The sequence below is a fragment of the Lithobates pipiens genome, unplaced genomic scaffold (assembly GCF_037356315.1).
Source record: "Lithobates pipiens isolate NorthernLeopardFrog02 unplaced genomic scaffold, aLitPip1_a1.2 Scaffold_16, whole genome shotgun sequence".
NCBI classification, from domain to species: domain Eukaryota; kingdom Metazoa; phylum Chordata; class Amphibia; order Anura; family Ranidae; genus Lithobates; species Lithobates pipiens.
In genome coordinates, this window is record NW_027507748.1 from 590,587,476 (window position 1) to 590,601,057 (window position 13,582).

General features: G+C 39.6%; 1 protein-coding gene across 1 annotated transcript; it reads left to right on the top strand.

The window, feature by feature from the left end:
* Positions 1–4,854: 4,854 nt before the first annotated feature.
* LOC143983808 (keratin, type II cytoskeletal cochleal-like) lies at positions 4,855–10,116 on the top strand. The gene is made up of 9 exons (XM_077483906.1): positions 4,855–5,540; positions 5,646–5,866; positions 5,984–6,044; positions 6,336–6,431; positions 6,686–6,850; positions 7,375–7,500; positions 7,664–7,884; positions 8,951–8,985; positions 9,073–10,116. Exons 1-9 carry the CDS (start codon positions 4,911–4,913, stop codon positions 9,477–9,479), a joined length of 1,962 nt encoding a protein of 653 aa, XP_077340032.1. The 5' UTR covers positions 4,855–4,910; the 3' UTR covers positions 9,480–10,116.
* Positions 10,117–13,582: the final 3,466 nt, after the last annotated feature.

The following is a 13,582-nucleotide window of genomic DNA, read 5'->3' on the forward strand; positions in this document are numbered from 1 at the left end:
ACATCAGAGTGGTCCCATCAGTAGCCCCCTTACATCACAGTGGTCCCATCAGCACCCCCTTGCATCAGAGTGTTTTCATCAGCACCCCCTTACATCAGAGTGGTCCTATCAGCATCTCCTTACATCATAGTGTCACCATCAGTGCCCCTTTACATCAGAGTGTCCCCATCAGCACCGCTTACATCAGCGTGTCTCCATCAGCACCCCCTTCACATCAGAGTGTCCCTATTAGCACCGCCTTACATCAGAGTGTCCCCATCAGCATCCCCTTCACATCAGAGTGTCCCCATCAGCACCAAATGTAACCATATTGCTACACTTAGAGACGCCTCTCTTCTCTTTTATATTCAGTTGTGATGTGACACTGGTTGTATATCAAGACATTGCTTGTATATCAAGTCAAAATGTATTTAAAGATTTTGCTTGTCTTGCAAAATGCTCTCAAACCAAGTTACTCTCAAACCAAGGTTTTACTGTATTCATTTTCGGAGATTTGGAATTTATACATAGTATACTTTATTCTATGTATAAAAAAAACAATAAAAATAGCCCTGGGACCTTAGATGAGGTGAGAGAGGTCAAGCCAATGTCCACAGCAAACGCTGAGACAAAATCAATGTATTTGTTTAAAAACGTTATGTAACAGAGCGGCAACAACAATGATTGTGAGTTACTCGGCATAATAACCAATATACACAACACAGATGAATGTAAATGGACAAAGATTTATTACAAATGTTGTACATACATCTCATTTGTTAATTCAGATGCACATGACGCCAGTCAAATCAGTCCAGGACATTTCTCTTGGTGGGTTGAACTAGTTTCAGAAAATTCTTCTGCTTCGAATCTATCCGATTCGATAATATATTGAATATAGCAATATTATGGAAAAACTGCAAAATGTTTCGAATCCATCCAGACAAATATTCCAAAAACAAATCGGGTCAACATAGCGAATATGACAAAACAAAATCCTTCGATCAACGGATGCATCTGACACAAAACAAAAAGAACTACATTTCTAAAGTGCACATGTCTATTAAACACTGATAATCATCTGTCTAATCATGTATCTGTGTGAGCTTATCTTTAGTTTATCCAATGACAACATGGATACAAATTTGATCAGCATGTCCCTAGGCCAATGATCTTGTTTTAGATTGTGGATGATTATCAGTGTACTAACTTGTCGATCGTTGATCTATTGCATCTTAATCTTTAAATAGGGACTATAACTTTGCACTACTTTTGATTTGGTGGTAGAATATGTGAAACTCCCCATACAAAATATTCCAGATTCCGTGCCCCACACAATGCATGAAATGTATAACGCAATATTAACGCTTTAACCACAATCTTTGATTTCTCCATTTCCAGAATGGACAAAATTACCAAAGTGCTAATAATCCCAGTGAAGTTTTGATAATGGTGCCTTGATGCTTACATAAAAAAAAAAAAGCAGTTAATGAATGCTTAAAGTGGAACTGCATATGCTGCTGACCTAGAGTTCTTGCCCTTTTTTGCACATTATGGCATACTTACCTCTAGTAAACTAGGTTGACCAGATTTTCAAATTTAAATCCAGGAATACCCTCCTGACCATGCCCACCTTTTATTGAGGATGGGGAATGGGAGGAACAAATGTTGGGTGTAGTCAAATTGTTGTACGTGTGTGTGTGTGTGTGTATATGTATGTGGGGGCTTAAAGGGTTACAGTTAAAAAATATCTACACCAAAAATATTAGAAAGATGGAGGACCTGATATTGACAGCAACTGATAGACAGGAGATATATAAAAAGACATGGACCTTTTGGAATTTGTTTATTAATTCAGAAGAGGGTAGCTCCCTCTTAGGGCTGTGAAACATGGATATGAGTCTGAGTTAAGAGATATGATAGATGTGCGCTCAAAGAGACATCAGATGTGATACCAAGCGCAATTTTTGGTATCCTTCCCCTATTTATTTATTTCTTTATTTATTTATTTTCCCCCTTCCCTCCCCTTTAAAACTTCCCTCCCCCCTTTTTTTTATCTCCTCTTGTCCTCTATTTAGATTTGTTTTTTAAGTTAAAGTATACGGAATGAAGCAGAGGTCACATAAGGTGATAAGAAGCAGGAATTTAGATTCTTGTAACAGTGAGATAGGGAGATTCTTAGATTTTTGAGTCTGAGTTTGAGTGTATGTATAAATCTTATATATGTTAAGTTTCTTTTGTAATATATGCTTATTATTTTAGGAGACTATTATCTCCCATTCTATAAACACTGCTACAGTGTGTATATGCAATTCATTCCTGATTTTTTTTTTTTATAAAATCATATTTGAAAATAAAAAACTACACCTACTTTTCTCTGGATCAAGATTGCTTATCACACTGTGGAAGCCAAAAGTAAGTAAAGCACAAAATTCCTCCCTCCTCTCAATACAATCCACCACCTCCCCATGATAAAAAAAACCTCCAGCACAAATTCTCCCTTCCCTAAAATGTACTCAACGGATCTTGGCATGGCACTGTATCCACAGTCCACCATTTGCTGGAGAGTCGGTGGTAGCGCCATTGGTGTCTACTGCTACTGATTTACTGACCCCATCCTCCACACTAAAACACTGTGCATTGGGAAGCTGCTCCGCCTGGAAGCTCACCCAACCCCTTGTGTTGGCCCTGTACCCTAGTGTTGTGTTTAATTACCATCTCTAGGCCCAGATGTGCCTTGCATGACACCATCACAAAGAAGAGTAAGGCAACAAATAATCCATATCCTTACCTCCAACAAAAAAAGTCTTCACAAGCCAGGAGGGGAGGGAACAGGCATACCACGTGATACCGTAATGTGATATCATCAACAACCCTGGACACAGCTGGGGACAGAAACATTCCATCCCTCTCTCCTCCTGCATCAAGCCAATCATAGTAAAGCTGGACAGAAATCAGGGACACATTCTTTTAACCATGGACAAACGTGGGGGCACATAAAATCAAGGACTCTCCCCTAAAACTGGGGACAGCCGGTCACCCTTTAGTAAACAGTGATGCAAGGTCCGTAGTCCCCATCAATTTATCACCACAGCTGTTAGCTTCTACTTACCTTTTTCTGTCTTCAGTGGACATCCACTGGTGACGTAACAGTGTATATGCACAGGAGTTACATGCCCTTACTCTCTCTGCATTGTACAGATTATGAAGTAGGCCAGAACAAGACAGGAAGGGAGAGAAAATCTAGACAGTTGCCCCTGGGACAGGTGTCATCACTGAAAGATCTCTCTTCCATTTCTGTTACTATGACAGTAGTTACATTTACTTTCTCTCCCAGTGACAATGATCACCAAGACAGATAGGCAGAGTACGGTCAGCAATGAAAACCTGGTTCTGTTTTTCCAAAATGAAAAAAAAAAAAAAGGTTTAACTTTCAACATCAAACTTTCAAAATCTGTTTTGTTAGGCTTTGATGCTAACAGTAATATAGGTTACTGGACAACAATTCCTGAAAGGATAAAATAGAGTTCATTTGGGTAGCCGGTCATTGCTTCCTGACTGATGGCTCAAATGAGCACTATATTATCTTTTCACATCAACACATTTTTATTGATAAGTTCCTTAATACAGAGCCTTGTTTATTTTAAATAATGAAATACTTTACCTTGTGTTTCAATGGTGCACACAGTAGTGGCAAGAATTAAAATTTAGTTTTGTTCATTTTATTGTCACAGTGGTGTTAACCCATTTAAACAATGTTCTAGTCCTCAAGTTGTCAAAAAAAGCCTATTTATATTTTCACTATGATATTATCATTTAAAGAGACTCTTTCACCTTGACAACTAAGGAAAAAGTGGTAAAGTCTCTTATCAGCCCATCCTACCAATTTACTTATATTCTCATTTGTAGTGATCCCCCACCACTCTTTTTCTCTATTGGAGACTTGCAAACAACCAGTGCCTCCAGGTATGGGGATGGGGGGGGGGGGGTCAAGGGGAGGAAAGTGGCCTCCCATGATGTACTGCTCAGGTCTGAGCTGCCATTTGCCTGGCCCAAACATCATTATGGGGATAATGAAATCAACCCTGTGATGGGACCGATGTCATCCAACAGGATTGTTTACAGGATTTGACTCGCGGGTCCAACAAGGAAATGGCAGGGAAGGTTATCATAAATGGGTGGGAGGATGTGGGCTTTTAAGATACTCTGCATGGGCTAAGTGAAAGTGTGTTGTTAAATTAATTTCCAAAGCAGAATATTCATTTACATCACCAATATTTGTAAAGTATGTAAAACTAATAGAACTCATTTTGTCAAGTATTGTGTACTGATAACATCATTCATTTCTAATTTAATTAAATTCTTAGACAAAATAAATTAATTTTAAAAAGGCAAAATTATTTTATGCCTATTATTGCATAAATACACTACAACAATCAGTTTTATCAACTAAAAATCACAAGCCCATATGTATACTTAATACAAACATATATTAACTATTATTTCTCCTGTATTTTAAGATTACACATCAAAAATGAATACAGCATAATATTTGTAAGAAATCACCAAAGGTTTATCTTTTTATTAAAATACAGTGGAAAAATAAAGGACACAATTTAATTTATACACTGTAACTCTTGATCTATTAACATCTCAAGCAGGTACACTGATGTAGATTTAATAAACTGAGGATTGCAAACGAAACAATATTTCCCATAGGTGTGATCAGTTTAACAGATTGATGGGTGGCTGCCAGCTTTGCCAAACCCACTATTGCATTAAGCTGGCCTCCAGACACCTATGCAACCAAGCCCAACTTTTTCAAACAGATAAAAAGGGATGCTTTGGTCTCTCAGTGCAAAGGGGCCACGTCTCCTTCGTCTTATCTGTTTCTTTTGTTTCCTTCAAACTTAATCTTTTTAAACGCCATTATGAACAACTTTAGGCAAAAGCAAAGTGGTGGTGGTGGAGGCAGTAGGGGCTTTAGTGTCTGTTCACTTGGTGGAGGAAGATCAGGTGGCTCTTATTCTGTAGGTGCATCATCACAAAGTCTCTATAATCTTGGTGGAAGAAGGAAAACTGCAGTCGCTTCATCTGTTCGTGTTGGGTCAAGCTATGGTGGAGGAGCATTTGGTGGTGGTGCTGGAGGATATGGCGGTGGTGCAGGAGGATACGGCGGTGGTGCAGGAGGATATGGCGGTGGTGCAGGAGGATATGGCGGTGGTGCAGGAGGATATGGCGGTGGTGCAGGAGGACATGGCGTTGGTGGAGGAGGACATGGCAGTGGTGCAGGAGGATTTGGCGGTGGTGCAGGAGGGTTTGGCGGTGGCGCAGGAGGCTTTGGTGGAGGTTCAGGGATGTTTGGTGGAGGTGCAGGAGGACAAGGAGGAGGCCCCGGCTTCCCTGTGTGTCCTCCTGGGGGCATCCAGGAAGTGAGCATAAATCAAAGCCTTTTGAAACCACTTAATGTTGAAGTAGATCCAAATATTCAAAAAGTGAAAACTGAGGAAAGGGAACAGATCAAAACTTTGAACAACAAATTTGCAAGTTTCATTGACAAGGTAAGAGTTGTTTTAATGTATTATTTCCTAATTTGAATTGATCTTTTGTTAATCTTAGTGGGCTTGGGCACAGGAAACTAACAGTACTGTCCTTTATGGTTACAGGTTAGGTTCCTGGAACAGCAAAACACAGTACTAGCGACAAAATGGGAACTTTTACAAGAGCAAGGGCACAAGGGTGGCTCAAAAAAGCCTAGCTTAGAACCAATTTTTGAGGCTTTCATAAGCCTTCTTACTAGGCAGCTTGAAAGTATATTAAGTGATAAAGGCCGTCTGGAGAATGAACAAAAGAATATGCAAGAAATGGTAGAAGACTACAAGAAAAAGTATGTATGCCCTGTCATTTGTTGGTCCATATTTCTAGATGTAATGCTTAAAAATGTATATTATAATAAGGAAGATAGAGGATTTTTTTAGACTGTCAACGTATTTTGTCTATGCAGATATGAAGATGAAATTAATAAGCGTACAGCAGCAGAAAATGAATTTGTGGTGCTTAAAAAGGTAAAATATATTTGCTAACTAACATCCTACTGATTACAAAGTAATGTTATCCAAGATAAAAAAAGGAAAGAACTCCCACTTATATACGCAATATCACAATATACCCCACTAAAATCAGCATTCTTGGTGAGCTGAGACCAGTTCTATAAGTTCCCCAGTTAGATTTAGATACATTTTAGCTATGTTTATGCTCCAGATATAGATTAGGAAAATCTATGCTCTACATGAACCCAGTGTGTCTGTGGTGTGAATCTGCCATGCAAAGTGAAACATTTTTGTGTTCTTTTTCAGGATGTGGATGCTGCATTCATGATCAAAACAGATTTGGAAGTCAAGGTTGACTTGAGCACAGAGGAGTTGAACTTCTTGAGGATGCTATATGATGCAGTAAGAATGCTTACTTTATATTTAAACATGCTTAAAGCAAATGTATAGCCAAAAATGTTTTGTTTGCTTTCTATTGAGGGGAAAAAGGTCAAATCTCTGTTTATTTTTGCTATCTGTGTACCATTGGGGAAATTCCCCTTCACTTTCTGTCTCAGAGATACAACAGAAAGAGGAAATCTCACAAAGTAAGGAAGATAAAGATTTGTCTCTGGATTTATCTAATTTGATCCATGTTTTGTGTTTGTAATTTACAGGAGCTTCAAAGTGCGCAAGGAGGAGCAGGTGACACCTCTGTCGTTCTATCTATGGACAATAACAGGGACCTGTCTCTTGATGGAATACTGAGAGACGTAAAGAAACAATATGAAGCCGTTGCAGAGAGAAGCAAAGCTGAAACACAAGGCTTACTTGCACTTAAAGTAAGTTAGTTAATTTTATCTACTTCTGCACATACACTGAAACTCACAACAGGTAATTAGACCACACCCCTTAGCCTGTGTGGATAACTTGCCAATGCAAGTTCAGACTTAGGAAACCAGTTATGAAATATTAATTAAGAAAGATTGTTATGTATAAAATGTAAATTGATGATCATATACACCTTTACTATTATTGTTATTAGAAGCTATTGCCTGGAACTATATATATATATATATATATATATATATATATATATATATATATATATGTAATATTTGAATTTCTAAATTTTAGGCTAACATGTAGACAGATAGGTATGTAGATGTAGGTATGCATGTAATAAAGCATGGCAAATGTAGGGAACCAGGAATTTGCATCTACAGGCCCCACAGATGCTTATTGTAATATTTTACTCGCAAACCCCTTAGCTCATTCTTCATTATTCTTTTCATTTAAAACTTGACTTTTATATTTGTAAAATTTTTAACACTAGTAATCTTGGAGCTGTTTTTCTTCATTATAGTATCAGCAACTACAGGCTACAGCTGGAAAACAGGGAGACAACCTGAAGAGCACCAAGAGTGAGATTGCAGAAATGAACCGTATGATCCAGAAGCTGAAATCCGAGATTGAGAATGTCAAAAAACAGGTATCTTGTTGATTTGTATTATTTTCTTTGCAAGGCTTAAGTCTCATTATACAACATTTTATAAACTGTGTTGCAAAAAGAGCCAAAAATTGTATTCAAATTAAACAAAATAAAGATCATTCAGTCTAAACTAAGACACTAAAATGACAGTAATATTCTGCAGATTACAGCTCTTCAGACCTCCATTTCTGAGGCAGAGCAACGTGGAGAAGCCACACTGAAGGATGCCCAGAAGAAGTTGACTGACCTTGAGGCGGCTATGCAGAAAGCCAAAGAAGACCTAGCCCGTCAAGTACGTGACTACCAAGAGCTACTAAATGTCAAGATTTCCCTTGATGTGGAAATTTCCACATACAGACTCCTGCTGGAAGGAGAAGAGGACAGGTGAGTTCAAGAGGATCTACCTAAAATGTAAAGAGCAGGTACAGGTTTCCCATAGGACTATCAAATACTGTGAGCAGCAGGATAATTACTTTAACTCATATGTGCTTCGTACAGCTAGCAGGAGACTCACAGGTGTTGTAAGCAGGCAGTTTCTTAGGGTTAGACCTGATGTTTTGAGCCATACAACAGGATGAGAAAGGTTATGGCCATTAAAAAGTAGTATCTCATGTCTTCATAGTAAAAAATAACTGACATTTTATGAAATAGTAATTGCGCTGAAAAAGCCATAGGATAAAAAAATCTATATATATTTGCTTTATTGCCTCTAGGGTGGTTGAAAGTCTACATTGAATGTATTTTTATATTAGTCCACTAAGGTTTATGTACAGCTTATGTCTGTTTCCTTTTAACTCTAACTGTTTTAATCATAGTCATATTGATACCATGCCTGCCACTGATGATGTTATATAATGATCTAGCCCATGCCCCCAAGCTATTGTATTGTGAGGGTTAGCAAATCTTAGCAGAATAGATATCAGAAATGTGTAATGAAATAAAGAGTATCCTATTTTTAACAACAGACGCAGTAAAATTTCACCCCATAGTGAAAACTTGACTACACATTGACTAGAATGATGAATGAAGTGTCTTACATTTACAAAAATTTTATTAATTGTAGATGGAAATCAAAGACATATTAGATTAGATGCATAAAGACGTAGGTCACCTAAAAATTTTTTTTCCGATTTGGTGCATGCTAAGATGTTAAACCATTTAACACATTCTTATGGCTCTCAGTAACTCTGGAGGTCTTTGTTCACAAGCCAACAGACTACTGAGGCCTGAGAAACCGAAATACCAACAAGAAGATCTAATTGCAACATTCCAAAAGGGACTAATAAGACTAGCTGGTAACAAACCCAAAAATAAATTATTTGCCTCAAAAAGGGAAGGGTTAATGGAGAATAAGCATGAGTGAGAATTACATTGACAATGCATTTTACAATGGATAAGATACCCATTTCAGCCTAATAATTTGCAATAAAACATTGGTTTGCCTTTGCAGAATGTCTGGACATGTACAGAACAATGTGAGCGTTTGTAAGTATAGATTGGTTCTCTGACTATGGCTATTCTTGCTCTGTTATCTAAAGCAAGAGAACACAAAATTTTCATTTTTCTTTCCAGCTGTGGTTGGTGGAGGTTCCTCAAGTATGTCTGGCGGAGGAGCTGGATATGGTTCTGGCGGAGGAGCTGGATATGGTGCTGGCGGAGGAGCTGGATATGGTGCTGGCGGAGGAGCTGGATATGGTGTTGGCGGAGGAGGCAGTGGATATGGTGTTGGCGGAGGAGGCAGTGGATATGGTGTTGGCGGAGGAGGCAGTGGATATGGTGTTGGCGGAGGAGGCAGTGGATATGGTGTTGGAGGAGGAGGCAGTGGATATGGTGTTGGAGGAGGAAGTGGATATGGTGTTGGAGGAGGATACAGCAGTGGTGGTGGCCAAGCAAGCGGCAGTTACAGCAAATCATCTACTTCAAGATCCTCAGTGGCTGTGTCAAAAACAACATCAGGCCCAGCCAAGAAATCTTTTTAAGATGCCCTGCTGTCATAGCACTAGTTTCCACCCTTCCAAGCCAAACTTTACTATACCGTTGTCAGTCTGCTCAAATGAGAGGAGCTTCCATAGTCATCTTCAGTTGTATCAGGCTTGTCCTGTCCTTTTATGTTTTTCAGGATACGGCTGATTGTTTAAATTACAATCTATGCTTCCCCATCACAGCAACCCATAAACTGGTTATATGCAGAAAGATTTTGATTGGCTAATTGCAATAAGATTATTAACAAACTTAACAGAAGGACCATTCTTAAACAACCCATTTAGTACAATCTAGTAGGATGGCCCTCATATTGCACAAGTGCTGGTAAAAAAATGGTTATATAATGGCTCAAAATGTTACTTTGTATATCCAGTTGCATAGTTCTCATTGATGGGTTAATTAACAAAAACTACAGCACACACCAAGCAGAATAAGTAAGAATGTACTGTAAGAATGTAACTGCACTTGAATGTTTCCCTGTAATAAGTGAAACGTCTACACTAGTTGTTGGCTGTAGCCAGTCCTATACATACCTGCTTTTCTTTGTTTTGTGAAGTAATGGATGGTATCACTTCTGGGTGTTTGTTGTATATAAAATCCTTTATAATGCATTACTGGATTATCCAATACCAGGCTTGCATTTCTTGTCATTTCTTTATATCTTCAATAAACTGCATGTGGATTTCAAATCTGATGTGTTTCAATTGCTTTTTTTTTTGCTTTTAAAGATTTCCAAACCTTTTTTTTAGGAAGCCCTAAGAATATATAGTATAGTAGTAGTGGGGAATTACACTTTCATTTGATAAACGTAAGCTCAGTGTACAGCAAAAGCCCTTTTTGTAATCAAACTCAAGTTTAATTTGTTTTCAATGCATTAAAGAGCATCTAAGCCCAAGAACAACACATGTAATATATTGGAGTGTACCAAGCCTTAGATATGGTAGCTGTATTTGTTTTTCATTTTCAGGCATTTTTCTTTATTTTCACCTGGTGATCCTGCCAGTAACACACTTCCTGTCATAAGGTGACAACATTCACTCAACATAATGCTAGCTGAAAAAAGAGCAGTGCAGGCCGAGTGCACAAAAAGTAATCCACTGACAAAATTTCTGGCATGATCCACACAACTTTTTTTGCAGATATAACAAAACACTTTTGATGGAATAGTTAACAGACTAAAAGGGACAACATAAAAGAAGTTAATTGTTTGGATTTACATATACTTTAATGCACTTTGGCCTCACTTCACTGCCTTCTTTTTGTGCTGCTATATTAAGTCCAAAGGTATAAGGGTATTAAAGAAATAATTCATATATCATCACTTCAAAAAATAATAGTAATCGTTCATGGAGAATATAGGAGGAGAGAAAACAAAATATTCCTTTATGCTCATGTGATCAACTATGGATACAAGTCTATTGGTTTAAAGGCAATGATTCAGCCTAAAACATTTACTTAGTAGTTTTAGTTTGGAAGGGGTATTTCTGTGAAACATTAGTTACCTTTAGCCACAGCACATACTGTATGTGCTTTGTATGTGCTTTGACAGGTGCCCCTTTACGACAGGTGGCAAGTGGTCTATACTAAAACAAGGGTGTTGCTTAGATTGTAAAAATGTATGGAATACCCACAGTCACATAAATGACAGGAATTCTGTCATACATAAATGGTGGGTGTGGCTAGATTATGCTGCACAATGGTAGTGATTTACTCCTAAAATAGTGCCTTACTATACTATGCCATAAATGACAGTTTCCCAGACATGCATAAACCTCAAACATTATCATTTTTAGGAAATAAAACTCTTACAATACATATGCTTTTCTGCACACAAAATATATTCATAGATCTATAATTTCAGTCTACCTTAAAGAAAAATGGTATTCAAGCGACCACTAACTGTTGAGGCAATTAATACTTTGGTCAGGACCAATGGCAGCCACCCCATTAGGGGGCACAGGGGTGCCGCACCCTTAATCCATGCACCCGACCCCTAATCCACATGCAGGGCACCGGACTCATGGATTTTAATGTTTTTGATTTTTTTGAAGCACATGATTAGAGCCTGTGGCTCTAATTAGCTTCAAAAAAGGGTGGGCTTAGGGCGCAGAGCACTGTGCCCTGAGCCCACCCACTTGTGTATATTTTCCTATGTCTTCCTGCTTCTCCTCCTGGTCAATCGGACAGTGGTTCCTGAGACCCGATTGGCCAGGGAGTCTTAGGACTGCCGGCCACATCGGGCCTCAGGACCCACTTCCTGTTCAGCTGGGAGGAGAAGCAGCGCTTGTTCAGCCGGGAGCCTGAAATGAGAAGCAGCCTCCTAAGGTTAGGGCCAGACTGATCATCACCTTCCCATCCGATCGCCACCTTCCTGTCCATCTCCCGCAGGGGGTGGGGGTGGCGGTTGCGTGAGTGAGGGGGGCAGGTTTGTTTGCCGCTCCCTCAAAATATTGAGCACCAGCTGCCACTGGTCAGTGTATGTAATGTATCACACCCTAAGGTTTATTGACTCTCAAGATACTACCCCTAATAGTATTTTAAAAATGTAACTATTTGAGCACCATTCAGGGTATGATATAAAGGAGATGGGAGCTATCTGTAAATAACATGACACAATAACTGAGACTAAAAAGACTGATTTAGCTCAACCTTCTTATATGTATAAAGGTGTTTATAAATTGATTCAACTCACTGTATCCACTAGAAACATATTTTATTAAGTCAAGCATTGAAAAAAAGAATATAAAACTGGTATCACATCACACAATAAACACTCATGCTAATAGAAGGCCATATGTCCACCTCATAGGCATGTGCATGACCACAAACAATGAGTAAATTGGTTAAACCCTGCCTTCTGGCAAGTGCTGCTAATGGAAGGGGAATATGTGAAGGGTTCAGTTGTACTGGACTGATGGTTCCTGAAAGGAGCAATCCCGTATGATCAGGGCTGGATTGGGACAAAAATGTGGCCCTGGACTTAATCCAGGCCGGGCCACTTTAATTTTGAGTGTCCCCATCAGTAACCCCTTACATTATAGTGTCCCCATCAGCACCCCCTTACATCAGAGTGTTCCCATCAGCACCCCCTTACATCAGAGTGTCCCCATCAGCAGCCCCCTTACATCAAAGTGTCCCCATCAGCAGCCCCCTTACATCAACGTATCCACTTCAGCAGCCCCTTTACATCAGAGTGGTCCCATCAGTAGCCCCCTTACATCACAGTGGTCCCATCAGCACCCCCTTACATCAGAGTGTATTCATCAGCACCCCCTTACATCAGAGTGGTCCTATCAGCATCTGCTTACATCATAGTGTCACCATCAGTGCCCCTTTACATCAGAGTGTCCCCATCAGCACCGCTTACATGAGCGTGTCTCCATCAGCACCCCCTTCACATCAGAGTGTCCCTATTAGCACCGCCTTACATCAGAGTGTCCCCATCAGCATCCCCTTCACATCAGAGTGTCCCCATCAGCACCCCCTTCAAATCAGAGTGGTCCCATTAGCAGCCCCCTTACATCACAGTGGTCCCATCAGCACTCCCTTACATCAGAGTGGCCTAATCTTCTCTTCAGCAATTATTGGCAGCTGCTCCTTGGTGACAGGAGTGAAATCACGATCACTCACTGTCAGAGAGGAGCAGCTCCAGGACTGTGCCTGACCAGCCCACTGAACCATTGACCCACCGGGAAGCTCCCAGTAGTCCCGATGGCCAGTACATGCCTGTGTATTAACAGGATATCTAATTGCCAAAGCAACAATTGTTGGATCTGATCAATATGAAAGGATCACACAGTTCATACTGAATAAGAAGAATGCAGATGAATGATGGTAATATATAATGTATCCAAACAACATTGGCTTTAAATGGTCACCAAAGCATGCTCCCCACGCTGTCACGTGTGGACCCGTCATGACCACGCATGTGCCACTCTGCCACCATGCACACAATGCATCGATGTTACTGCGCACGTGCTACAGTGATGCAAATAGTGGCAGTCGAGGTGACTGAACACCACGTCAGTGTTTATTGTGTAATGTGGTACCAGTTTTATATCCATTTTTTTCATTGCTTGACTTAATAAAATATTTTTCT

Excerpts from the sequence above, each read along its gene's own strand:
- LOC143983808 (XM_077483906.1), top strand. The coding sequence starts at position 4,911 with ATGAACAACTTTAGGCAAAAGCAAAGTGGTGGTGGTGGAGGCAGTAGG. Across the intron at positions 5,541-5,645 it reads TTGCAAGTTTCATTGACAAG|GTTAGGTTCCTGGAACAGCA; the intron begins GTAAGAGTTGTT and ends TTATGGTTACAG. Across the intron at positions 6,432-6,685 it reads TGAGGATGCTATATGATGCA|GAGCTTCAAAGTGCGCAAGG; the intron begins GTAAGAATGCTT and ends TGTAATTTACAG.